Below are 26894 nucleotides of genomic sequence, written 5' to 3'. Positions count from 1 at the left end.
CGCCCCACCCCACACCCCAGGTAAACTGTCTCCCCAGGCATTAGGGCGACAGCGCCAATTTCAACCTTTACCTACTGCCATGAACTGCCTCACACACAGAGAGGAGAGCAACGACTACACCCCACATTAGGCGATCTTTAAGTACCGCGTGACAGCTGAACTCCCCCCAACCTCTCACAACCCCCTCCTCCGCACCCCGCACCCTCTGGCAGCAGTAACCACGCTCCCCGACTGGGTGGCTGCTGTTCCACTCCCGTACTGACTGTATCACACACGTGGCAGGCACGAGGATGCCGCAGCCGTGTGTTTAAGCTCACTTCCTGCTCTTTAATCTGTGCTCCAGGTCACAGTCCATGCACACGGCTCCCTGCTCACAGGTGCCTTTCCCTGCTGCCGCCAATGCCCCGGCGGACGGCCAGCTACCGCCTCCCTGTGTGGGAGTTCCTCTATGGCCCACAGCTGCAAGGGACACGTCCAGGTCCAAGATGCTGTGGGCTCATATACAGCGGCACTGCCTTCCCAAAGAGACCCAGCTCACACCCCAAATTCAGCACCAACCCATCAGCCTCCCCTCGACACCTGCCATCACCCAGGAACTTAGACCTATCTCAGAATAAAAAATGAGGAGTTCCCATTGTGGCTCACTGGTAATGAGCCCAACTAATATGCACGAGGATGTGGGTTTGATCCCTGGTCTCGCTCTGTGGGTTAAGGATCTGGCATGGCTGTGGCTGTGGTGGAGGTTGGCAGGTACAGCTCCGATTCGAACCCTAGCCTGGGACCCTCCATATGCCGCGGGTGCGGCCCTAAAAAGACGAAAGGCAAAAAAAAAAAAAAAAAAAAAAAAGAACTCTAAGAGTCAGTTGTGAATGGAGACAGGGCTTCAGCTTGACAAAGCTCCGGAGATGATGGCAGTGACGGCTGCTGCGTAACGCTGCTCAGCTTTCAATTTTCAGGTGAGCAGAGGTTTCTCAACTCGTCCCATATCCAGTCATTACTGTTGGTTTTTAAATGACAGTAACTGTGGAGGGGGCCGAACTTAAGCAAAAAACTAATGCTATTTATTTAAGATAACAAACATAACCCTTAACAAATGTCAAACCGGAGTTCCTGTCGTGGCGCAGTGGTTAACGAATCCGACTAGGAACCATGAGGTTGCGGGTTCGGTCCCTGCCCTTGCTCAGTGGGTTAACGATCTGGCGTTGCCGTGAGCTGTGGTGTAGGTCGCAGACGAGGCTCAGATCCTGCGTTGCTGTGGCTCTGGCGTAGGCCGGTGGCTACAGCTCTGATTGGACCCCTAGCCTGGGAACCTCCATATGCCGCGGGAGCGGCCCAAAGAAGTAGCAAAAACGACAGACCAAAAAAAAAACAAAAACAAAAAAACAAATGTCAAACAAAAAAACTCCCTTTTTTTTGCCTTTAGGGCCACACCCGCAGCACGTGGAGGTTCCCGGGCTAGGGGTCTAATCGGAGCTATAGCTGCCGGCCTACAGCACAGCCGCAGCAACAGCAGATTTGCGCCAAGTCTGCGACCTACACCACAGCTCACGGCCCCACCAGACCCTTTACCCACTGAGCGAGGCCAGGGATTGAACCCCAGACCTCAGGGATATTAGTTGGGTTCGTTACTGCTGAGCCACATCGGGAACTCCAGAAACTCCCACTTAGAACATTTCATTCAGAGGTCCCATCGTGGCTCAACGGTTAACGAACCCGACCAGGATCCATGAGGACTTGGGTTCAGTGCCTGGCCTCGCTGAGTAGGTTAAGGATCCGGCGTTGCCGTGAGCCGGGGTGTAGGTCGCAGACTCGGCTGGGATCCCACGTTGCGGTGGCTGTGGTGTAGGCCAGCAGGTGCAGCTCCGATTCAACCCCTAGCCTGGAAACCTCCATATGCCGAGGGAGTGGTCCTAAAAAAAAAAAAAAAGAAAAGAAAAAAAAGAAAAAAAAAAATCTAACTCATATTAAGATGTCACTATGAAAGCTGTGTGGAAATTAAGCCTCTAATTATTACGTAAAATGCTGAGACTGTTAGCCTGAGAAATCATGACTCTTAAATAGGGCAAGGAACAGCTTAAGCCAGAAATATCTGCAACAGGATTCCCCAAATCCCTGGCAACACACAGGATTAGTTTAAGTAGCACAAGGACACTTTCTTCAGGTAATTAGACGAATGTAGCACAAGGGTCGTATCGACGACTTTGGGACACTGCTACTTGAACACGGGAGCACTGCACGAAAAGATGGGCTTTAATCCTCTTGGATGTTTTCTGTTTGTTTTCTGGACAGATCTGGTGCAGAAGCGGTCCAGGCACGCGGCAGGACTGGGCTCTGTGACACCCCCCAGTTGCACCATACTCCCCCGGATCCTTGAGAACCTTCAAACAGCGAATTCGAGGTGGAAGAGAGGCCAGCCCAGCACACGGAGGGGTCACTTGGGGATCTGGTCAGGTGCCAGGGAGTGAAAAACTCTAAAACTTCTCCTAACATGCCTTACTCTAAAGATGCTAGGAAATTAAGGCTGACATTGCACAGGGAGACACTGGCACGGCCCCCACCCGGGCATGGGGGGGAGCTGCTCCAACTCATGCCCTGGCCACCAAATGCCACAGTTCAGCTGGGCCGGGTCACAAGGACAGCTGTTACTCACTCCCACCTACATTAACCCTCCCTCCCAAAGCGAATTTATCCACTTTTTTCTTTAATAGTTAGTGCTTCTTGCGTCTTGTCTAAGGAAATCGCCCAACCCGAGGTCAGAAAGTTATTTGCTCACATCTGTTACGAAAGCATTGTTTTGACTTTTGCTAAACCCATTTGTTGGTGTGTGCTGTGAAGTGAGGATTCTGTCTCTTTTTACCCACATGTAAACCCTAGTTTTTTGAAGTTCCCGGGCCACGGATCAAACCCACAGCACAGCAGAGACCCAAGCCACTGCAGTGACAACACAGGATGCTTAAACTGCTGTGCCACAAAAGAACTCCCTAAAGCCTAGGTTGTTTGGACTTTTTAATTTTTTTTATTTTTTTGTCTTTTTTTGCCATTTCTTGGGCCGCTCCCGCGGCATATGGAGGTTCCCAGGCTAGGAGTCCAATCGGAGCTGTAGCGGCTGGCCTACGCCAGAGCCACAGCAGCACAAGATCCGAGCCGCGTCTATGACCTACACCACAGCTCACGGCAACGCCGGATCCTTAACCCACTGAGCAAGGGCAGGGACTGAGCCCGCAACCTCATGGTTCCTAGTCGGATTCGTTAACCACTGCGCCACGACGGGAACTCCTGGGGCTTCTTTAAATTCCACTTATTTAAAGTCGGAAGCACATGTCTACATGAAAACCGATGTATAGTGCCACGCCCCCACACATGTGTGGGTCTCTTCTGGGTTCTCCCCACTGGTCAGCACTTCCCTCCCTGACTCAACTCCAGGCCTTTTTTGGGGCTCTTTTTAGGGCCACACCTGAGGCATATGGAGGTTCCCAGGCTAGGGGTCCAATCGGAGCTGTAGCCGCCAGCCTACACCACACCCACAGCCATGCCAGATCGGAGCTGCATCTGCGACCCACACCACAGCTCACGGCAACACTACATCCTTAACCCACTGAGCAAAGCCAGGGATCAAACCCACAACCTCATGGTTCCAAGTCAGATTTGTTTCCACTGAGCCATGATGGGAACTCCTATAAGAGCAAATGTTTTTTAAATAATTCCTTGTCTGGTGGAGAGAAATTCAACCAATGTTTTGTGTGCAGATGCTATTATCTAGTCATATTGCCAAATTTCTAGCTTGGCTCTGGGTTCTTTTGCTTTTCTACACAGGAATATCATTTTCAACTAACAAAGCATTATTCCTCCTCTTCTGACACCTTTGCTTTGGCAGCATTATCAATGGCCACCCTGGCTTCCCTCCTTATTTTAAAAGGTGTGCCTCTAGGAGTTCCTATCGTGGTGCAGCGGAAACAAATCCGACTAGGAACCATGGGGTTGCGGGTTCAATCCCTGGCCTCGCTCAGTGGGTGAAGGATCCCGCATTGCCGTGAGCTGTGGTGTAGGTTGCAGACACAGCTATGATTTGGCGTTGCTGTGGCTGTGGTGTAGGCCAGCTGCTGTAGCTCCAACTGGAGCGAGAGCCTGGGAACTTCCATGTGCCGCGTGTGCGGCTCTAAAAAAAACAAACAAAAAGGTGTGCTCCTAGAGTTCCCTGATGGCTCAGTGGGTTAAGGATACAGCACCGTCACTGCTGTGGTGCAGGTTCAATACTTGGCCCCAGGAACTTCCAAAAAAAAAAAAAAAAGACTATTGAATTTGCTAGTATTTTATCTAGAATTTTTTTTTTCTTCTTTTTGCTTTTTCTAGGGCCACTCCCACAGCATATGAAGGTTCCCAGGCTAGGGGTCGAATCGGAGCTGTAGCTGCCGGCCTACACCACAGCTCATGGCAACAACGGATCATTAACCCACTGAGCAAGGCCAGGGATCAAACCCACCACCTCATGGTTCCTAGTCGGATGCGTTAACCACTGCGCCATGATGGGAACTCACAGAATTTTTACATGTATATTCGTGAACGAGCTGCGGCTATAGTTTATCTTTCTCACATTATACTGTGTGATTTTGCTTTGCCCAAGTTAAGGGACCCCACGGCACGAGCTCGGGAGCAGTCTGTCACCCTCTTCTCTCGAGAAGCGCTGGTGAGGCGCTCAGATGATCCGTTTCTTGCAAGTTGCAGGAGAGGTGCGCATACACCGTCTCCACCTGGCGTTTCCGTCATGGGGAAAATGCTGGCCCCTGATTTCGTCCTGTAATAGCTGAGGGGCTGGTCAGCCTTTCTGCTTTTGCTTCGGTTTTGGTGAGAGTCACATTTTCCTCGTCTCACCCGTATCCCAGTTCTACTTGGGATGTTTTATGATCCAGATAACCCCCCCCCCCTTTTTTTTTTTTGATTTCTTGGGCCGCTTCCGCAGCATATGGAGGTTCCCAGGCGAGCGGTCAAATCGGAGCTGTTGCCACTGGCCTACACCAGAGCCACAGCAACGCGGATCCTTAACCGAGTAAGGCCAGGGATCGAACCCGCAACCTCATGGTTCCTAGTTGGATTCGTTAACCACTGCACCACAATGGGAACTCCAAACTCCTTTTTTTGTTCAGGTAACTATGTTCAGACAAGTTTAGAGACCATTACTCTGCCCTGGTTCTCTGGCAAGGCCCATCCTGCAGCGGGCACCATTGGAAAATGTAGGATTTATCAGTAACTACGAACCGTGAACTTCCCCTCCGAGTTCCACCCAGGCTGAAAACGGCGGCGCCACGAGCACTCAGGGCTGTCCCGTTAGGAGCCCCCCGGCCCAGCCCGGCCCACCCGGCCGCGCGCTCACTCACAGCCCCGCGTGTGCTCCCTGGAGAGCAGGTAGTTGGCCAGGGGTGGCGTGTAGGTCAAGCACTGCACGGTGGAGTTGAGGAAGCAGGTGTTGCCGAGGTTGTGCAGCCCTGCGCCCACGCGGTAGACGCGTCCCCAGCGCAGGGACAGCCGCTCTCCGGGGAAGAGCACCTTCTGGGGCGCGGGGACCCCGTCCCCATCCCCGTCGGATGCGAGCTCGCCACCTGCGGGGAGGGATGGGGGAGAGGAGGCCGCCTTACAGCCGAGCCCGCAAAGTGCTGGGTTCCCGCTGCTGAAGCCCAGGGCCCCTCGGGGACGGGACGAGGTTCCGAGAAGGAGCAGCTGGAGGAAGCCAGCCGGGACCCGGAGCCACCCCGCTTCTCCCGGTTTCCAAGCCCTGCTCTGAAGCTCTAAGGACACGGATCTCTTTCTGGACCAGCCCCGTCTCCCTACGGCTGACCCTACGACCTCCCGACCCCATGCGCAGCATTCACCACCGCCCACACTCTGTTCCGCTCCTGGGGTCGGCCCACAGCAGGCCTCTGCCAGCACGCCCTGCACCCCAACCCTGCCTGATGGCCGGTGGCTCACCCCAACTCCTGTGGCACCCACTGCCCGCACCGGGGGGCTCACCCCCACTCTTGGGGCAGCCGGCTCCCTCCGGCCGGGGGTTCAGCAGCACATATTTGCTTTTCAGCGACTCCAGCTGGTAGGAGAAACTCTTGCTGGCCGGCTCGAACTCCAGCTTCTGCAGAAGGACCTTCTTGGCGGAGGAGGCCAGAAGCCTCCCCAGCTCCCCATCGTCAGCCGAGTCCCTGCGGCCCGGCTTGAGGGCTTCCTTCAGCTTGTCCACTATGGGCATGGCGCATCACTGCGGGGGCAAGAAGGGACACAGAGCGACAGTGAGCAGGTCCCGGGAACAGGTGTTCCTCCTCTGGCTGCTCCCTCCGGGTCACCGGATGCCACCCACCAGAAAGGCGGCTCTGGATCGGCTGCCCACCCCTCAGAGGATGCATCCGACATGAGACGGAGCTGACCACTCGGACACAGCGGCGCCCACGCCCTCCCTCAAAAAGACAAAGCGGGAGTTCCCGTCGTGGCGCAGTGGTTAACGAACCCGACTAGGAACCATGAGGTTGCGGGTTCGGTCCCTGCCCTTGCTCAGTGGGTTGACGATCCGGCGTTGCCGTGAGCTGTGGTGTAGGTCGCAGACGCGGCTCGGATCCCGCGTTGCTGTGGCTCTGGCGTAGGCCGGTGGCTACAGCTCCGATTCAACCCCTAGCCTGGGAACCTCCATATGCCGCGGGAGCGGCCCAAGAAATAGCAACAACAGCAACAACAACAACAAAAAGACAAAGCGCCTCTGCAAACAGCGCTAAAAGGACAGGCCCTTCTTCAAAGAGCCCCATCAGGTTACTCTGGGTGTCATGCTTAGGGCAGGTTCCCTCAAAAGCAGGGACACACTGGTTCTAGCAAGACACGCCGGTCCCACACGTGCATCCAAGTGACAAAGGAACCTGCCCGGAGACTCCTAAGCACACTTCTCTCTCCAGACCTGTCCTCCCCGAACCAAGGCCCCAAGCCTCATGGGCCAACAAACAGGAGAGATGAGGCTGGTCCCACCGGGAAGAGCTCAGTGCAAGGTACACCATGGATTTCACAGACTCCGTTTGAGAATGCAAATATCACGGTCTGGACTTCCCGTCGTGGCGCAGCGGAAACGAATCTGACTGGCATCCATGAGGACGCAGGTTCGATCTCTGGTCTCGTTCAGAGGGTTGAGGATCTGGTGTTGCCATGAGCTGTGGGGTAGGTCACAGATGTGGCTCGGATCCTGCGTGGCTGTGGCTGTGGCTACAGCTCCAATTTGACCCCTAGCCTGGGAACCTCCATATGCTGCAGGTGCGGCCCTAAAAAGATTAAAAAAAAAAAAAAAAAGTGTCCTTTTAAGATTGTTCATATGCCACAATGATGATATTTTACATTTATTGGGTTACATAAACCATGCTGCAAAAATTATTTTCACCCACTTCTTTTTACGTTTTAACATGGCTACCATAAAACTCAGTTAGCCCGGTGGCTTGCGTTACTGGACGGTGTTCGCACAGGAGGAACCCACTCTCCCTCTCCCAGCGACGCGAGCCGCTACAGTCAGACTCTTAAGCCCTGCATCACAGACTATCTTTTGGAAAGTGAGAGAGGAGACAAGACAGTACCAGGACCAGCACGGCACACACCAGACACCTGAACTTGGGGAGGCGGAGCACGCGGGGGTGCGGCAGCAGATCTGGGCCCTGGAACCTGACAGGCCCAGGTTATTCTGTCACCGGTTAGCTATAAACTCCAGGGACACTCACGGTGACTGCTGGAGATGATGCTTCGTGAAACAGGAACAGGATAGCCTCAGAGGGCCTGTGAGGTTAATGGGGAGACAGGCCCTGGGTGAGAGCTCCCCAAGCCTCCGTGTAGCAACTGCGACAAACCAGAACTTTGTCACCTCTGCCCGCTACACTGCACCTCCCACTTGTCTTCCCTCCCACCACCCTCAAGCATCGGGGCCAAAGCTCAAGGACTATCTGAGTCACGCTTAGAAAAACCAGGTCCCTTGCACCGCTCACTGCCACTGGGACGGTGGCTGCCTCTGGTACGAGGTCTCTGGCCTGACCCAGGACACCTGACTGGGCAGGTGTAGCTGGGACTCTGCTCGAGTGAAAGCACCGCCTCCAGTGCCTCTTAGTAATAAACCATCCAAACGTATGGTCACGGGGCATCTAATCCTGTGTGTGGATGAAATTTATTTTCCTGTTAAAAACGTCTGTAAAAAACAGAAATGTAAGAAATTAATTTTTTTGAAAGCAAGCACAGGTTCTTTGACATGAAACAAATGAAAGACGTTTCCTATGGGGGATTTTCTTTTCTTTTTTTAATAGTTATTTCCCCAATTCGTTTTTTTCTTACTGCACAGCGCGGGAACCGGTTACGTGTACACATTCTATTTTCGCACGTTATCATGCCTCGTCTTATGTGACTGGACACAGTTCCCAGTGCTATGGGGAATTTTCTGAGTGTCTCACCAATGGAACCATGACTGCTGGACCACACGTGAGTCCCCTGGGGGGATGACAACAGGCAGAAGCCCAAGAGGCCTTACCTGGGGTGTCGGGACGTGGGTGCACTGTTCTTGCAGCACAGGGTCAGGTGCTCGGCCAGACGGGCAGGTGCGGTGCTGGGCCCTCAGGCCCACGTCCTCCCCGGCTTTGGCCCGTTAAATCACCAAAGCCACAAGCATGTGGTCCAGAATGAGTAGCAGAATCTGTGGGATGAACAGAGCATCACACGAGGCCGGCTCTCTTCCCACGGTCTCATCAGCCCCACTCCCTGGCCACAGAGCACGAAGGCCCAGCACCTACCCCACCGGGAACAGGATGGATAGCGCGGGACTCAGGAAGAGCAGAGAGGTGAGCTGCTGACCAGCTACCGAGGATTTCCACGGACAGGACACGAGAACCTTGCTCTTCTCTCTCCATCTTAACCACCCGCCAGCGACAAGGCCCGTGGACCCCGACACTCGCCAGTCAACGCCAGTCTTTCTCACATTCGCTGAGAGCCCGAGATAACAGACCCTCTCCAACCTTCAGGTGTCACGAGCCAGTAAGATTCCCCCCGCCCCAAACAATCAAAGGCACAACGAGAGCAGGCAAATCTTCACTCTGCTAAATCCCGGGTTTTGTTCTTCTTCTTTAGTTACCATCCACAACCACTATGATTCCAGAAAATGAAAGGACTTCAAACTCTTCACTGTGAAAACATCCAGACACAATGTAACCAGAACAGTGCAGGGAAGAGCCGAGCTTCCCTCCCTCCTTCAGCCTCAGGACTGACCACCAGGACCAGCCCTGACCCCTTTCCTGCCCCACACCACTCTGCCACCAGTTTCCGACACATCACATCTGAGGTCCCTACTTCAAGGCACATTAGCACAGACAAACAAAAAAGACACAGTGGAGCTCCCTGGTGGCTCAGTAAATTAAGGATTTCAATCTGTGGCTGGAGTTTGATCCCTGGTCCAGGAACTTTCTGCATACCAAGGGCAGGGCCCCTCCCGCCCCCAAAAGGGCGTAACTGACACGATCTCAGAGTGCAGATCTCAGAGTGCAGACAACCCGTTTCGGTCTTAGGAAAACCCCTACAAGATCACACATTGCCGAGGACAGGGGAGGACTCCGTTGTGGGCGTGGGCTTGTGGGCGTGGGAAGGCAGAGGATTAAACAGCACTTGGGAGATTTAACCCAATTTGAGATAAATACCTTAAAGAACACCCAAGTTCCACACAGTCCCCTCCTCAGTGTGGACGCAGAGACTTTGAGCAAACACAATTTTCCAAGTTTTGACACAGAGATCAAACCTCTACATCACCAGTTCCACCGGAAACATTAAGCGACAACCCGAATGGGACCTCTGAGGTGCAGCATGCGAGAGAAAAAGGTCCTTGTCATCGTCAGCAAGGTCTTTTTTCCCCCCATTTTCAGAGCCACACCCAAGGCACGTGGAGGTTCCCAGGCTAGGGGCTGAATAAGAGCTGCAGCTGCCGGCCTACACCGCGGCCGCGGGATCGGAGGTGCATCTGGGACCTACACCACAGCTCACGGCAACCCCACATCCTCAACCTACCGAGCGAGGCCAGGGATCGAACCCACGTCCTCATGGATACCAGCTGGGTTTGTAACCCAATGAACCACAATGGGAACGCCGTCGGCAAAGCCTCTGATGCAAACACTGGGTAAGAGGCTCTTCAAAATTCAGAAAGGATACCCTCTCCTGTCCGTTTCCTGTGGTCCATAAACATCTCACACTTACCCCTGCTTGTTTCTACCTCGACTCAAAAGCTTCCTCCAAACAGTCGCCATTCAAGCACATTTTCCCTTCCCTCCCTTTAAATGCACTTTTCCAGTATAAACTGCACCCAAGACTGGCAGCGTCAACCACGTGCTGGCAGAGAGGAGCTCCGGACCAGGGAGCTGGGGCCTCCCTGGGGCTCTTTCGGAGGGCTCTTCTGCAGAGCAAACAGCAGGCCGCAGCCAGGAGGGAGCAAGCTGAGCTCCCCTCTCCTCGGAGGCCTGATTGTCTGCATCCCTCAGAGACAGTGGACTGTGTCAGGACCACGATGCTTTCCTCTCTCACCTGTCTTGGTTTGAGGATGCTAGTCTCGCTCCTGGAACCCCAGGGGAGACCCAATGCTACGTGACCAAAGAAATGAGTATTTAAGAAACACATCTTGTACCCGAGTCCTCACGTCCACCACGACCATGAGGAAAGCTACTTTCTCCACATCTCTTACTAAAAGGAAACAGACAGAAACTCAGCTCAACTACCAAATGAACGCCCTTCCCATGATTCTGACTTAGGTCACTCCATTGGAAGTCTGAATCCTGCATAAAAGACGCTTCTGCATGTAACGACTGAGCCCAACATCGACAGCAGCGTGGGCTCCTGGCCAGGGCTGCTCTCCCTTCCACCAAGGGTCGGCCCAGGTGTGCGGAGAAGAGCAGAGAGCAGTCCTGGACAAGTCTCCCCGTCGGCCCTGGAGCTCCTCGCGGACCGCGTAGCCCGAGGCCTTCCTCTAGACCCCGGAGCCCCTCGCGGACGCGCAACCCTGGGGCCTCTCCGTGGGCTCCGGAACCGCTCGTGGACGCGCAGCCTGTGGGGACTGCGCAGCTTCACGACCTCCCCGTGGAACCCACAGTCCCTCGCAGACGAGCACTCAAGTGTCCCCAGAACCCTCCCAGCGCACGCCGCATCGGACTGCACCTTCCCACGCCCCGCCTGCCTGAAGCCCTCCACCCGGTCTGCGCGCTGCCCCGACCCAGCCCCAACCTACCTGGCCCTCGGCAGGCCGGGAAGCAGGCCCGCGGCGCTGGCGTCTACTCTGCACGGCCCCGCACACGCACCATCCGGGCCTCCGGCGCCTCACACACGTGTCACGATGACGCTTAAAGGCGCCAGCGACTCGCAGCCCGGGCGGCGGAACCCCTAAAGCCCTCTGCAGCTTTAAGAGGCGGGGCTAGCTTGGACCCCATTCCCTGGGCCCGCCCACAGCCGCTATACGCACCCTGTACGTCATCTCCCCTATCCGCGCTCCGCGAGCCTACGCGGTGACGCAAGCACGTAGAGCGGGAGTCGTCCCGCCCTCTAGGCCCTTGCCGGGCGAGTTCCGGAAAAGCACGTGAGGCGCCTGCTTCCGGGTCTGGCGCGCTGGGCGCACCTGTGGCGGCGTCCGACCTTCCTTCTTGCGCACTGTCCGGACGGGCGCGCGTGGCCCTGGCTCGCACCCTCTGAGGCCTTTAATAACCAAGACACTTGCCGGGCGAGAAGAGGGCTACAGGCCCAGTAAAGCCTGGTGTGGCGGAGCAAAGAGCTCTTGGGATGAAGGGGTCGGAAGTGAGGGCGAATGACCTTTACAGAGTGCGGGGCCTCGCGCAATTCCCAGACTCCACTCCCTTCCTCCAAAAGAGTCTTCCTGACTACAGTTAAGGTTTGAATTGGTTGAATGTTTGCAAACACGTTTTGCTTTTACAGTATTTTTAAAAATGTCTTTCACCTGAATCCGCCGGATTGCCTTCCGTCGGGTTCCCCAGAGCACGTGAAGAGAGCGCTGCTCGTGGCCTGACCTCCAGATACTCTCATAGAAGCAAAAGATGATTGTTATTTCACAGTAAACGACGTTTCCTAGAAGGAGTACACGACCCAACTGCTGACAAGTGTGAAGGGTGGGCTGGGCGGGTTCCTGGGTGAACCAACTAGAAACCCAGACCTAGTTGTCATGCCCCCTTTCCGCACAGTCCTTCAAGCAGGGATGGTGGGAGAGGATGGGTATAATTGAAACAAAATCGGAGTTCCCGTCGTGGCGCAGTGGTTGGCGAATCCGACTAGGAACCATGAGGTTGCGGGTTCGATCCCTGCCCTTGCTCAGTGGGTTAACGATCCGGCGTTGCCGTGAGCTGTGGTGTAGGTTGCAGACGCGGCTCGGATCCCGCGTTGCTGTGGCTCTGGCGTAGGCCGGTGGCTACAGCTCCGATTCAACCCCTAGCCTGGGAACCTCCATGTGCCGCGGGAGCGGCCCAAAGAAATAGCAAAAAAAAAAAAAGAAAAAGAAACAAAATCCACCGGTAGTTATTACTTGGTGTGGGGGGGTGTTGAAAAAGCAGACAAGCATAAACAAACTCACAGGAGCCTGAGTTTACGCTCTACCCTGTCTCTGAGAATCCTCAACTACAGAGATTCAGATTGGGATTTGTCCCTGAGTCCTCTCTGTGCCCTAAAACAACGACTCAAGGCTTTCTCATTATTCCAGTCCTGATACAATGCATAAATGAGTGATTAAAAATATGGAGACATACTACCTAGCCATAAAAAAGAACGAAGTAATGTCATTTGCAGCAACATGGATGGAACTAGGGACTCATACTGAGTGAAGTAAGTCAGAAAGAGACAAATACTGTATGATATCACTTATAACTGGAATTTTTTTTTTTTTTTTGTCCTTTTGCCATTTCTTGGGCCGCTCCCTCGGCATATGGAGGTTCCCAGGCTAAGGGTCGAATCGGAACTGTAGCCACCCCCCTACGCCAGAGCCACAGCAACGTGGGATCCAAACCGCATCTGCAACCTACACCACAGGTCACGGCCACGCCGGGTCGTTAACCCACTGAGGAAGGGCAGGGATCGAACCCACAACCTCATGGTTCCCAGTCGGATTCGTTAACCACTGCGCCACGACGGGAACTCCATAACTGGAATCTAATACACAGCACAAAGGAATCTTTCCACAGAAAAGAAAATCATGGACTTGGAGAATAGACTTGTGGTTGCCCCGGGGGAGGGGAGGAAAGTGGGAGGGAGTGGGAGCTTGGGGTTAAGGAATGGATTAACAATGAGATCCTGCTGTGTAGCACTGAGAACTATGGCTGGATACCACGGAGCACGACAATGGGAGAAAAAAGTATGTACGCATGTATGTGTAACTGGGTCTCCATGCTGTACAATGAAAAAAAAAATTGTGTTGGGAAAGTAACAATAAAAAAATAGTCTATTAAAAAGGGAATAGGAGTTCCCGTCGTGGCGCAGTGGTTAACGAATCCGACTAGGAACCATGAGGTTGCGGGTTCGGTCCCTGCCCTTGCTCGGTGGGTTAAGGATCCGGCGTTGGCGTGAGCTGTGGTGTAGGTTGCAGACGTGGCTCAGATCCCGCATTGCTGTGGCTCTGGAGTAGGCCGGTGGCTACAGCTCCAATTAGACCCCTAGCCTGGGAACCTCCATATGCGGCGGGAGCGGCCCAAGAAATAGCAAAAAGACAAAAAAAATAAAATAAAAATAAAAAGGGAATATAATAAAAAAAAGATGTCAACATTACTATGTAGGAATATATTTACTCCAGAGATAAGACATGTTTTTATGTTTGTAAAGTTGTTTGTTCAAAATTAATGGAAAATAAATTACTTTTGAAAACAGCAAAAATAAATAAATAAATAAAAATAAAAATGTGGGGACATGAGTTCCTGTCCTGGCACAGCAAAATGAATCTGACTAGGAACCATGAGGTTGCGGGTTCAACCCCTGGTCTCGCTCAGTGGGTTAAGGATCCAGCGTTGCCTTGAGCTGTGGTGTAGGTCACAGACAACTCGATCCTGCGTTGCTGTGGCTGTGGTGTAGGCCGGCAGCTGTAGCTCCTATTTGGCCCCTAGCCTGGGAACCTCCATATGCTGCAGGTGTGGCCATAAATAGCAAAAAAAAAAAAAAAAAAAAAAAAAAATGGGACATGCTGTGGCGGGATCAGTGGCATCTCGGGAGCACTGTGACACAGGTTCAATCCCCAGCCTGACACTGGGTCGAGGATCTGCCGTTGCCCCATGGCAGAGGTTGCAACTAACTGTGGCGAGGATCTGCCGTCAAGACCATATGCTTCGTGACAGCCAAAAAAGAAGGAAAAAAAGGTTGTTTTGGACACTTCTTTCAACTAACCCCCCGGGCCTCCTTGTGATCATCTGTGAAATAAAGATGATTTCCAGCAGATCTTTGATTTTAATAACAATATTGATGATATTTGCTGCTACTGCTGAGTTCATACTATGTGCCAGATACCAGGCTGGCCACTTACCAACACTATCTGATTTAATTGTCATGGCAGCCCTACAAAAAGATAGTGTCCTCGTTTTGCAGATGAAAAAATTGAATGTGCAAGATCCCAGCATGCAAGTGGTGGTTTACACCCAGGTCTGTCAGGCTCTAAGTTCCCTCAGGCCCTCAGAGGTAACTCTGAAATTTTGGGGCGCCCCCACTCCCACCTTACCCCACTATCTTATTCCCTCCTAGAAGCCTTCAGAGTAGCATCTCTAGAAGCACGTTCACAGGGCCAATATAAAAGCCTTGCCTAAAATGCTCAATCTCAGAGGTCACCAGAGAAATGCAAATGAAAACCACCATGAGTTGATATTCCACACTTTCTGGAACGGCTAGAAGTTAAAGGACCACATGACTACATGTTGGAGAGAACGTGGAGAAGCAGATTGTAAAACTGCCAGGAATGTAAAATGATGCAATCAGTGAGGAAAATAACTTGAACTTAGCTTAGGAGCACATCCATTGCTGTCACCACTGCAACCACCTTGAGCTTGTAGGCGGGAGTCCCAATTGTGCAGAGGCCGACCTCCTTCCCCTTGACCTCCGGATGGGGCGGCCAGTGCCTCCTGGACACCCCCGAAGGCCCCATGAGCACCTGGAAACTCATCATGCCCCCGAATGTACCCCCTTCCAACACACACTCCGGGCAAGCTGCTGCTCACTGGGCTGGTGTGTTGGAGGGCAGACCAAATCCTTGCCCTTTTCAGCTGCTTTCCTGGGGGTGAGCCGCTGGGGGGCACTGCTGAGACTGGAGGGCAGAGGAAAGGAGAAGCAGGCCTCTCCCTCCCCCCCAGCTTTGTTTTGTTTTGTTTTTTTCTTGTTGTTTTAGGGCCACACCCATGGCATACGGAGGTTCCCAGGCTAGGGGTCCAATCGGAGCTGTAGCTGCCGGCCTATACCACAGCCACAGCCACGGGGATCGGAGCCACGTCTGTGACCTATACTACAGCTCACAGCAAGACCAGGATCTGAGCAAGACCAGGGATCGAACCCGCATCCTCAGGGATACTAGTTGGGTTCATTGCTGCTGAGCCACAACAGGAACTCCCCCTCCCTCTGCTTTGAATAGAGTTTCGGGCAGTGGCTCCAGCTCGGTCCAGAGAGGCCATGGTCTGTCCTCTCCCCGGGCTCTTGCAGGGCAGCCTCCTGCTCTGCCCCTCCATCCTCGAGGTGCTCACCGCTTCCTGCTGCCGCTCCTTGACTCCCCAGGGAGTTTCTTCCATTAGAATGTAACCCATCCCTACCCCAATCCCTGCTCTTTGACAGGCTGCTCTGAGTGGTGTCGGTGTTCCTGGCTGGACCTGGACTCATACAGCGACCCCAACGTCCACCTGCCCAGCCAGCATCCTGGGCTCCTCTCTCTCCCTCACCCCATGTAAATTGTCAGTCAACAAATGATGCTATTTTTTTGTTGCTGGTGGTCTTTTTCGGGGGGCTGCACCCACAGCATATGGAGGTTTCCCAGGCTAGGGGTTGAATTGGAGCTGCAGCTGCCAGCCCACATCATAGCCACTGCAACGTCAGATTCGAGCAGTGCCTGCAACCCACACACCACGGCTCATGGCAACACTGGATCCTTAACCCACTGAGCAAGGCCAGGGATTGAACCCACATCCTCATGGATACTAATTAAGTTTGTCACCACTGAGCCACATCAGGAACTCCCAAATTATGCTAATTTTGCTTTTCAAATATTCCTCAAGCCATTCCTTCCCCTCCGTCCAGCCAATGGCTAAGGTGAAGCCCTTCTCTGCTTTCTCCTGGGATATAGCCAAACCCTTTGCCAAATAGAATAACATACTTCAAAAGCTTACCTGAGCCCAGGTCTCTCCTGTCTGAAACCCTTCCCTGTCCCTGGTGCTGATGGGAAAGCCAAGCTCCTTAGCAGAGTCTCTGAAAGCCCCCGGGGGCTGGCTCCTGCCTGCCTCTCCCCACTCCCCAGCCACTCCCTACCCTGGATCCTTCAGCGGAGCTAAATGCAAGTGTTCCCAGATCCAATTAGACAGTCTCTACTCCAGGCTCAGGTTGGTCTTTTTTGGGGCTGAGCCTGCGGCACATGGAGGTTCCCAGGCTAGAGGTCCAATCGGACCTGTAGCCACCAGCCTACACCAGAGTCACAGCAACTCGGGATCCGAGCCGCGTCTGCGACCTACACCACAGCTCACGGCAATGCCGGATCCTTAACCCACTGAGCGAGGCCAGGGATCGAACCCACCACCTCGTGGTTCCTAGTCGGATTCGTTAACCACTGTGCCACAACGGAAATTCCTCAGGCTGGTCTCTCCCCCTGGTCCTTCAGCCACCCCCCTGGTGCCACCTCCTCCAAGACGTTGCCCTAGATTCCTTCCATCCCTGCTAGTGGGTTGGTGTTGCCTTGGGCTGGCAGCAAATTCCACTTATACATTCAACCGGAATGTTCTCTGGACTTCTCCTCCCCTCCCCCCAGCCATATCTCATTTCATCTCTGTCTCCCTGGGCCTGGGACACCGGAGGGACACTGTGGATAAAGGTGAAATCCACATGCTAGCGATGAGACAGTTGAATAATCCCTAAATCCTGAAAGAGAAAACAAGGCACATGGGAGATGCAAGAACACAATCATCTCAATTTTCAAAAAAAGCTGGAACCAAAATGAATCGAATGAGAACTTGCCTTTCAAAAACCACGTTAGCAAATTCAGCGTATCGTCACTCAGAAGTCACCTGGGGGCTCCTTACCTTGGAGGTCAAGGCAAAAGGGACTGCGCCCTCCCCGGGTCCCTCGGCCTGGATGACCAGAGCCGTGCTCATTTCTGGAAAGACCTCGAGCACACTTCTCATCGTAAACCACTCATTGTTCTGACTCTCACATCGACCACTGTGAGGTCTGGTTCCTGTGAGCCACTCCCGCTGGGCCCACACAGCTAACAATTGCCAGTTTTTAGAACCTGCCAAATTAGATCCACACCCGGGGCTAGTTGAACTCACCAAGGAAAAGCCCCGTGGCAGGGCTCGCGGAGCGGAGCAGGGTTTGAGGCCTTCTCTCCCCTGCATGCGGATGGACTGGGGCCTGTGTTGGGTGCTTTGGCCAAAAGTAGCCAAGAGGCCTTAAATCCCTGGGCTGGCCTCGGCCGCTGGCCCGCCTCCTGTCCCCTCCCAGGTGGAGCTAAGAAAACTCACTGCCGTCAAGGCCGCAGGTGTGTGCTTTCCCTGTGTCTGGGAGTAACTACCCACCCCTGGTAAGACTGAGGCCCTGCTTGAAGCCTTGCAGAAGTTCGCGGTCCCCAGTGCCCGCCAGCCCCCCACTCCCTGCCGACCCCCCACTCCCTGCCGACCCCCCACCTCCACTCACTTCATCCCGCTGGGTGTGGCTCCCACCACCCTCCCAGGTAGGGCTTGACCTGTTCCTTCCCCTCAGGTGGTGCTGGTTATTCCTTGTAGCTCAGCGCTGCTTGTGTCTGTTGGGGGTTCTGACCAGTGGCCCCCCTTGGATTTCTTTCACAGAAAGAGCAAGGCTGAAGGGGAAAGAGTGGGGTCTGGTAGAATCTTGAACAATCTGGCTACCCCATGTGTGGCTCTTCAGACCGATTTAAACCTGCAAGATCGGGAGTTCCCGTCGTGGCTCAGAGGTAATGGACCCGACTAGTATCCATGAGGACATGGGTTCAATCGCTGGCCTTGCTCAGGGGGTTAAGGATCTGGCATTGCTGTGAGCTGTCGTGTAGGTGGCAGAAGTGGCTTGGATCTGGTGTTGCTGTGGCTGTGGTGTAGGTCGGCAGCTACAGCTCCAATTCAACTCCTAAGCTGGAACTTCCATATGCTGCAGGTGTGGCCCTAAAAAAACCAAACTAAAAAGTAAGAAATAAAACGGCAAAGATAAAGAAAGCTGAGATAATTGTTGAAACTGGATCATGGATACATGTCACCTCTGCGTGTGAAACTTCCCGGACCAGGGACTGAACCCTCACCACAGCAGTGACAATGCCAGATCCTTAACCAATAGGCCACCAAGAAACTCCAGAAAGTTTTTATTATCCAAATACGCGGCTGAACCATTTTCCCCATACATCTCATCATATGGAAAAAAAATCCAAAATCTGTCTGCGGTGGACGGACCGCCTTTAATGTTCTGGGGCACAGACATTGGGGCAAACATTGTCCCGCTAACTCTTTGCCGCTTCGCAAAGCAGCAGTGAGCTTATTCTTGCTGACTGGGGAGCAGCTGCAGAAAGTGGTAGACCCCAATCTTCCAGCGTGTCCTGGAGTAACAGATTCTCCGTGCGGGCCAGAGGGCGGGCACGGGTTCAAACACACCGTGAACAAGTGTTCCCATGATGACGTGCAGTAATAGGAGACTCCGCTAAAGTTTCAATTGTGAGGGGACCATCTTTCCAAGCTTGAGGGGGAGGGGGGAGGGGAGAAGGGGGGGGCACGGCAAACAAGGGAGGCCTGAGGGAGTAACGCCACCATACAGACCTTATCTGGATCCTGACTCAAACCAACAGGCCATAAAAAAGGACCTAGGAGACCATCGGAGATACGTGAACACTGACTGGGCATTCCATGATATTAATAGATTCTAATTACTTTTTCGGGGTGGGATAAAAGGATTTCGGGAAGTGTTTTTAAAGTAGCTATTTTCAGAGATAAGTACTGAAACATTTACAGGTGAACATGGTTGGCGTCTGGCATCTTCCCTTGCCGATCGGCTCAGGCAGGGTGGCTGCGGGGGGAGGATGCAGGCAGAGAGGGAAGACGGTGGGCTCACTGTTCAAGACACAGGATGGACACACAGCTCTGATCTCCTGTGTGCGTGTGCGCATGCACGCACCCGTCCTACTCCGTAACAGAAAGGGAGACGCACGTGCTGAATGCAGGGGCCCCATCCTGCCTCTTGGCCAACTTACGAAAAGCACGAAAAGCACGTTTGTGGAGTTCCCTGGTAGCTCAGTGGGTTGAGGATCCAGTGCTGTCCTGCTGTGGCTAGGGTCTGATCCCTGGCCTGGGAACTTTCACATGCGGTGCTGCAGCCAGAAACACACCCAAACGACAACAGCGAAAGGAAAAGCACGCCTGCTGTCGCCTGCCCCCCGGTCTCATCCCACACAGGTCTCCGAGCCCCCAGGCCCGCACCCTCCCCTGCTCCTAAGCTAGAAAGCGGCTGTCAGACACAAGCACACGGAGAGAGGCAGCGTTCTCGTTGATAATACTGTTTATTGTCCACGGACCGAGCGATCACTCGAGAAGGATACAAGGCATCGGAGACATGCGCTGTCTGCTTGTCGACTTTCAACAACTCTCATGTGTTCCCAGCACAGGGAGGTCTCAGACTTCATATCCCAGCAAAATCACATTGCCCCAAAATTTAAACGACAACAACAACAACGAAGAAATCCAAACAAAAACGAACAAGGTCAACAAAGCTTTAAATTACGGCGGCGAGTCCGATATTTCTGAGTACTCATCAAGCAAAGATTTGGAGAGGATTACGATGTAAACTTGATCTTAAATACTGTGAGCTGCTTGCACGGAAACCAGAAGAGAGGAAGGAAAGGGCAGCGCTTAGGATGTAACATATAAATTAAACAACGCCAAGTGGAGAGCCTTCTTAACCTCCCTCTCGACGGCAGCGATTCACCGCGAGGGTATGAGTGGCTTTCCTCGGCGGCCCCCGCATCCTTCGTCCTGACTTTTGTTCTCCTCCTCGGCACGGCTACAAGCCCCACGTACATGGATTGACTACAAGGAGGCCACGTTTTGGAACCCACCTACTCACAGATCCTTCGCTTCGTAATAATTGGAACCGAAGAACAAAAGGTGGGAGGTGGAAAGGCAACGGGACTCAAGGGACCGAAGGAAAGGTCTGAGGGGGTCCCCATCCGAGGCTGGTGACCACGCCGCGTCCACTCTGGGTCCAATGCTTCCACGAGGCAGAAACCTTTGGGAAGAGAAGGTGCACGTCTAACCCCTACTGAGAGTCATAAAAACACAGCACAGGAATGATTACAACGGATGCCAGAAACAAACCCCAAACGTTAAAAAAGATCAGCAGAAACAGGAGTAAATGTTACATATGATAACACCATACAGGAAGCAGACGGGGGGGGGGGGTGTTATATTGATTGGAGGGTCTGGTGTTCTCGTATATACTGGATTCACACGGACTGGTCCATCATGACATCTTATAACTTCCTATCACTGCACAGCATGAAGAGGCCCTCGGAGCGGGCCAGATTCCCCGACTCTGCCCTAGAAAGGGAGTCATCAAAATCTGTGCTGACCGGGTCCCGGTGGGCACGGGGGCTGCACGCCACAGGGGGGGGGTCAGGCGTCTGAAAGGTGCTTTGGGGTCAACGCAGAATAGCGCAGGCTTAGAAGCTGACTTTGGGAGAACTCTGCAGGAGAACCACGCCCAGGCCGACAGACTTCACTTTCACTCTGTGTGTGTGTGTGTGTGTTTGCCTAATATACACCATAAACTCGGAACAGCCGATTTATACACCGCGAGTGGGTGGGAAGAAAAAGGAGATTATCTTTACTGTTATTGGGAAACTTGCACCAGAAAACCATCCTCGGGGGACAGATCTGTTCTCCAGCTCCCTATGAAGTTTCTTAACTGGGTGATCTTTGTGATACAAGAAAGTCAAGCCGAGGGGGGTACCCCCGTGATTTGGGCTCACATATCATCTGAGAATTCATCTTCAGAAGAATGAGATGTCTCGAAAAGCCGGCCACAGTGTCCCGGAGGGCCACAAAGCGATGGCAGTCTTATTGATGCCACCGTTGGAAGGACTGCACCCTACACTGAGCTAACAGCTTCACTCGCAGGAGCCCGCCCAGCACAGGGAGGTCACAAAGCTCTCAGGGCGCTCTGAGGCGTCCTGGGGGACAGGGCGGCACCCAGCTCCTGATGTCCTCAGGGTGTGCAAAGGGCACAGCCAGCTCATGCCACTGGCCACACACAACCCCTGGCAAAGCCTGTTCCTGGGGGTCCCAGGCCAGAAGAGCAGGAGGGAGCTGGAGAGACGGGGGGGCTCAGAGGCTCCGCAATGAACTACAAGGGCAGCCAAGCATCCCCCCGAACGTCTGCCCCAGGGCAGAACGGTGCAGATTCCCTCAAGGCCTGGGGTGTGTGCTGGGGGCTTGGCTGGGCTGAAGCTTGTCGCTGTCATAGTTCTACGAGGCCCGGGAGGGAGGCTCCCACGGAAATTCTGCAGATTAATACAATCGATCGGGGCTCCTTCGAGAACAAGCCCTGGGTCCAGGGCTGCTCCTGGACACACAGAGGTCACGGGTGCTGGGAGTCCGTGGCGGGCACAGGGTACTCACAAGGGGCAGGGACTGCCACCCTAGGGCCAGAGGGGTGGAGGCTGCAGGAACTGAGGGACATGCCCCTCTCGAGAGGAAAGGGACCTGGTAGGCCTGCTACACAGTCTGGCAACGACCCTCAAAAGTTTCTGCAAAAAGCATATTTACGGGCTCTGCCCTGACCAGGCTGGGGGACCCCTGAAGGCTGTCTGCTCAGCGTGTGTGACAGTGCCGGGGCGGGCCTGGGAGGCAAGCCCGTGTGTTCGGCCCCTGGCCACACCGAAGGGTGGGAGACCACGCCGCACGGCGCCCAGGGTGGGGGATGGGTGCAGGACCCACCTCTGCCTCCAGACCCACAAGCACATTGAAAAGGAAAATGGGGGCGGGCGGGAGAATCACACTAATGTAGACCCGCTTGGATGACTGTTTTATTCATGCTGTTTCCAGGGAGGGATGTCGGAGCTGGACCAGTCTGGACTCTCGGAGGCTCTCTGTTGGCCACAGGGGTGCCGGTGGCCTGCTTAGGGGTCCTCGATGTCGAGAAACTCCTGCTTGGGGGGTGCCGCTCCGCGGTACCACGCGCAGGAGCCGTCGCTTCTCTTGATGCAGGCGAAGAACTTGGCCTGGTGCCCGTTGATGTTCTTCTCCGTGACCCAGTCCATCCAGAGACACTCGTCCGGAGAGGAGATGTAGCAGGGGATCATGGGACAGCGCGTGATCTAGGAGGGGGGGACACGGAGGTGGACTCAGCGGGGCACCAAGGCCACTCGGGGGGGCCTCTCCAGAGCCTGGCGCTGCACCTGGCGAAGGCGGTCCAGGGCAGTGTGCAGAATGAATGACCGCGCTAAGTGCAGCAGGGAGGGAGAGAGCTGGGACTGGAGTGGAACCTGCTCCATCAGCAGCCCTTCCTAAGCCCCACGCTCTCCAAACAGCAGGACAGGCCTGCAGGGGGCACTGTGCACCACCTCTGCTCCCCCAGCTGCTATAGGCGCGCCTCCACTTTGGGCCATCTGGTCTACCTTCTCTGAGCACAACAGGGCCTCAGCGGAGCCCCACCCCCCTGGGAGTACAACGTAGTAACGATACAGAGTTCCCTGGTGGCGCAGGGGGTTAAGGACCCGACACGGTCACTGCTGTGGAGCAGGTTTGATTCCTGGCTTGTGAACCCGCACATGCTGTGGGCATAGGCCCCCAAATAATAAGAGTAACAAAAACAATAAAGGGTCTTGGATCTCGGGGATCGGGTCAAGGCGAATGAGAAGGACGGTGTCTTGCTTTCAGTTACGCTCAGGCTCAGAGGGCTCCACAAGGAGCATCCTGGGAAAAGAACCTGGATCCGCAGGAGGGTGAAAACCTCAGGCCTCGTAAAGAAAAAGAAGGAACTTGGGTTTTGTTTTGGGGTTTTTTTGGGCCGTACCCACAGCATATGGAAGTTCGTAGGCCAGGGATTGAATCCAAGCTGCAGCCATAACCGAGGCCACAGCTGTGGCAGCAATGGATCCTTAACCCACTGCGCCGGGCCGGGGATCGAACCCACACCACCTCAGACAATGCCAGGTCCTTAACCCACTGCACCACAACAGGAACTCCAGGAATTGTTTCTTGAGTTCATGTGGGGCGCAGAGGCGTTTACTGGACACACATGAAGCTGCAGGTCAGAATTCACACTCTGGGCAAGCTAAGGGGTGGGCTGGCGAGGATCTGCCAGGATGGGGAGGGGAGCCCCACAAGCGGTGCCAACCAGACGGCCAAGCCCTGCAGCCCTGCTTGGTCCAGCACCTTCTGGACCCAGACTCACTTCTGGTGACGCAGAAGGGCGCCTGGCACCCAGGAGTGCTGCCTTTGCTGGGAGTGGGGAGCGGGGCGGTGGTGATGGAAGGGTGAGAGGAGCCCGTGGACCAGGGACGTGCTAGCGCCGCTGCAACTGCTTGGCACAACCTCTGGGCTGCTTTTAGGAAGAGAAGCTGGGGCTTTGGGGGTTCTCAACAGAGACCCTACGTTTAATGTGGCCTCATGCACGGAGATGGCTGGTACGCTGGGCCACCCTTTCATCAGGCACACGGGTCTCTGCATGTGCACATTTGTAGAAAAATACTCCTAGGACCACGTTCTGCTCAGCCAACTCCTCCAAGGAGGCTTTCTTCCTAGAAGCCACTGGCCACATGGCCAGAGTCCCCTTACCTCCCAAATGTCCCCTGCCGACATCGCACGGGTGGGCAGGCCACACCCCCAGAGCCCTGCCCTAAGTCAGGAAAGCCAGGGATCAAACCCCGGCAGTCCACCTGGAGGAGGTGATGAGGTGACGCCCAGGAGGAGAGGCTTACCTTGCACTCACAGCCCATCTGGTACCTGTGGTTCAGGCTCTTCTTCTGGGTGGTGCTCAGGGTGTCCCAGGGCACGATGAAGTCACAGAGCGTGATGTGCATCTTGCCGTGCCCCTCGGCCTTTCCTGGGGAGACAGGAATCGCCAAGCTCAGGACGCGTTTCGGCTCTTCCTCCGCATCTGCATACGGCTCGGGCGGGGAGGGTCCGTTCCGACAGGACCGTGTGCGATGCCGCATCCCCTCCGAGATCCAGATGCCGAAGCCCCGACTCCCAGCATCGCAGCACGAGACCGTATTTGGAAAGCAGGTCTTTAGGAAACTGAATAAAGTGAAGCCAACAGGACTGGTGCCCTCATGAGAGACTGGGACACAGGTGCAGAGGAACGACCACGAGGGGACACAGGGAGAAAGTAGCCGTGTACAAGCCACGAGAGAGGCCTCAGAAGACACCAAGCCTGCCAGCACCTTGATCTTGGAATTCCAGGCTTCAGAACTGTGACAAAGTGAATTTCTGTCACTTAACCCCCCAGGCTGTTTTGTTACAGCAGCCTGAGCGGACACATACCTCATGGGTTATTTATTCTGAGTATAAAAAGAAAGCAAGCTCAGGTGTTCCCGTCGTGGCTCAGTGGTAACGAACCCAACTAGTATCCATGAGGACGCAGGTTCGATCCTTAGCCTCGCTCAGTGGGTTAAGGATCTGGCATTGCTGTGCGCTGTGGTGTAGGTTGAAGACGCAGCTCGAACCCCGGCATTGCTGTGGCTGTGGTGTAGGCCGGCAGCTATAGCTTGGATTCGACCTTAGTCTGGGAACCTCTATGTGCTGTGGGTGTGGCTCTAAAAGGACAAAAAATAAAAAAAAGAAAGAAAGCAAGAAAGAAAAAAGCTCACTGTATTAAAGTTAGAGAATGTAGGAAATGATTTTTTCACTCCTCTATTCTCATTACCTGGAGCTAACATTTTGATGCGTGTCCTTCCAATATTACTTTATGCACACGTATTCAGACACAAAAGATCATGTATTGTTTCCCGTTTTTTCCACCAAATATTTATTCATAAGCATTTCTTCTATTTGGCGTGGACCTTATAACCCTGGGTTTTTCATAAAGAGTAAAAACAGAGTCTTATACGATTGGAAATCCGCCCCGAATGCCCTACACGGGGGATACCGACACCGTCGGTACCTCAGGCTCCTGACTCAGCCCCCTTCCGCCCTTTGCTGACGGGTTCTCACTGTGACAGCCCGGGCACTGGCCACACAGGGAAAAAGACAGGCAATTGTGTTCGGACGGAGGACAGAACCCGACGAGGGCCAGGACGTCGTCTCGAGTCTGGTCCCTCCCGCTACAACGGCGCCTTGTCAAGAGACACAGATGCCCAGCGATGGCACCGGAGCCTGGCAGAGAGCAACGCGCCATCCCTGAGAGGCAGACAGGTGCCCCGGGCTATACTTGAGCAGCCCCGCTTCGCAGAGCCCCAGGGCATCCGGCCTAATGATCTCAGGCACAGCCCCGGCCACGCAGAATCCGCTAATGGAACCGTGGCTCAGGGAAGCGAGGCTGCAGCTCGTGGACGGCGCCCTGTCAGGAAGAAGCGAAAGAGAAGCCTCCGGCCAGGACAGGTGAGCATCGGCGTGCCTGAGGCTGGGAGCAGCGTCCCTTCCGCTGGGCTGGGTGCTGGGTGGGCTGCAGGAAGCACCTGCTGCGAACTCGCCCACTCTGCCTTCTGTTTTAACCATGCCTCTTACCTCGGGGGCTCTATTTTTCCTCGTATCTCTTTGGACTTGCACGGCGTTCCAGGTATAGGAAAAGGATCAAGGAGCAGGATGGCTACCGGAGCATTCATTCTGCTCCGAATAACGAAAAAAAGATGGGTCTGCGGAGTTCCCACTGTGGCACAGTGGGTTAAGAATCTGACTGCAGTGGCCCAGGTTGCTGCGGAAGCACAGGTTCAATCCCTGGCCCGGAACTTCCATATGCCTTGGGTGCAATCATTAAAAAAAAAAAAAAAAAAGCATGTGTCCAGGTGGCCTTAAACCTCAAAAACAGATATATATTTTCCCAAACCTGTAGCCATTTTCTGGGAGTTCCAAACAGACGAGGCGCAAAATGGGCAGATGGCAAGTAACTCCTTCCCGTTTCCTCTGCATTTACCACCTGCCTGGTGGCGCGCGGCCCCTCCCTGCCCCGCCCGATAAAAGGTTTCTGATGATGGGAGTTCCCTGGTGGCCTAGTGACCAAGGATGTGGCATTGTCACTGCTGTGGCTTGGAAACTTTCACACGCCACAGGTTCAACCAAAAAACCCCAAAGAGTTCACTGATGGTGACACCATCAGTTCTAACCATGTGCTTCATTCTTTCTTTCCTCCCTTCCTTCCCTCCTCCCTTTTCAGGGCTGCGCCGGCGGCATATGGAGATTCCCAGGCTAGGGGTCAAATGGAGCTGCAGCTGCCAGCCTGGCCACAGACACAGCCACACCAGATTCGAGCCACACCTTCGACCTGCAGCTTGCAACCTACACCACAGCTTGCAGCAACACCAGAACTTTAACCCACTGAGCGAGGCCAGGGGTTGAACCCACATCCTCATGGATTCTAGTCAGGTTCTTAACCCACTGAGCCACAACAGGAACTCCCTTCTTTATCTTCTCCTTGCTGTCTTCTTTTTTTCTAACCTTTTCACCACCGATTCAAGCTTCTGCAGAGAGCAGGCCAAGGCCAGACCCAGGGGAGAAATG

The 26894-nt window shown here is 54.2% G+C and overlaps 2 protein-coding genes across 21 annotated transcripts in view; both read right to left on the bottom strand.

Moving 5' to 3' along the window:
• USP36 (ubiquitin specific peptidase 36) overlaps positions 1-11322 on the bottom strand; it is a 39533-nt gene extending 28211 nt beyond the window's left edge. For 5 of the 19 annotated variants that reach the window (XR_014820630.1, XM_084983406.1, XM_084983400.1 and 2 more), the window contains exons 1-4: positions 11249-11322; positions 8522-8683; positions 5962-6241; positions 5373-5594 (exon numbers count right to left, since the gene is read on the bottom strand). Coding sequence is in view for 17 of the 19 variants with exons in the window: in XM_084983406.1 (XP_084839532.1) it covers positions 5373-5594; positions 5962-6232 (493 nt within the window). In the remaining 2 variants the exon portion in view is untranslated. Of the gene's footprint in view, positions 1-5372; positions 5595-5961; positions 6242-7607; positions 8186-8521; positions 8684-8780 lie in introns of those variants that run through there. The other 14 variants (XM_084983407.1, XM_084983415.1, XM_021066521.2 and 11 more) reach the window with 9 other exon arrangements.
• An 8397-nt stretch (positions 11323-19719) lies between these two features.
• TIMP2 (TIMP metallopeptidase inhibitor 2) overlaps positions 19720-26894 on the bottom strand; it is a 46169-nt gene continuing 38994 nt past the window's right edge. The window contains exons 4-5 of one of the 2 annotated variants that reach the window (XM_013989846.3): positions 24158-24282; positions 19720-22552 (exon numbers count right to left, since the gene is read on the bottom strand). In XM_013989846.3, the coding sequence (XP_013845300.1) occupies positions 22355-22552; positions 24158-24282 (323 nt within the window). In that variant the 3' untranslated portion in view covers positions 19720-22354. 2 annotated transcript variants of the gene reach the window in all.

Source organism: Sus scrofa, chromosome 12 (assembly GCF_054392235.1).
Source record: "Sus scrofa isolate SSC_HxYL_T2T_F1_AM1 chromosome 12, Sscrofa_HxYL_maternal_Yorkshire_Landrace_v2.0, whole genome shotgun sequence".
Taxonomy (NCBI): domain Eukaryota; kingdom Metazoa; phylum Chordata; class Mammalia; order Artiodactyla; family Suidae; genus Sus; species Sus scrofa.
This window is presented reverse-complemented; position numbering and strand designations above follow the sequence as displayed.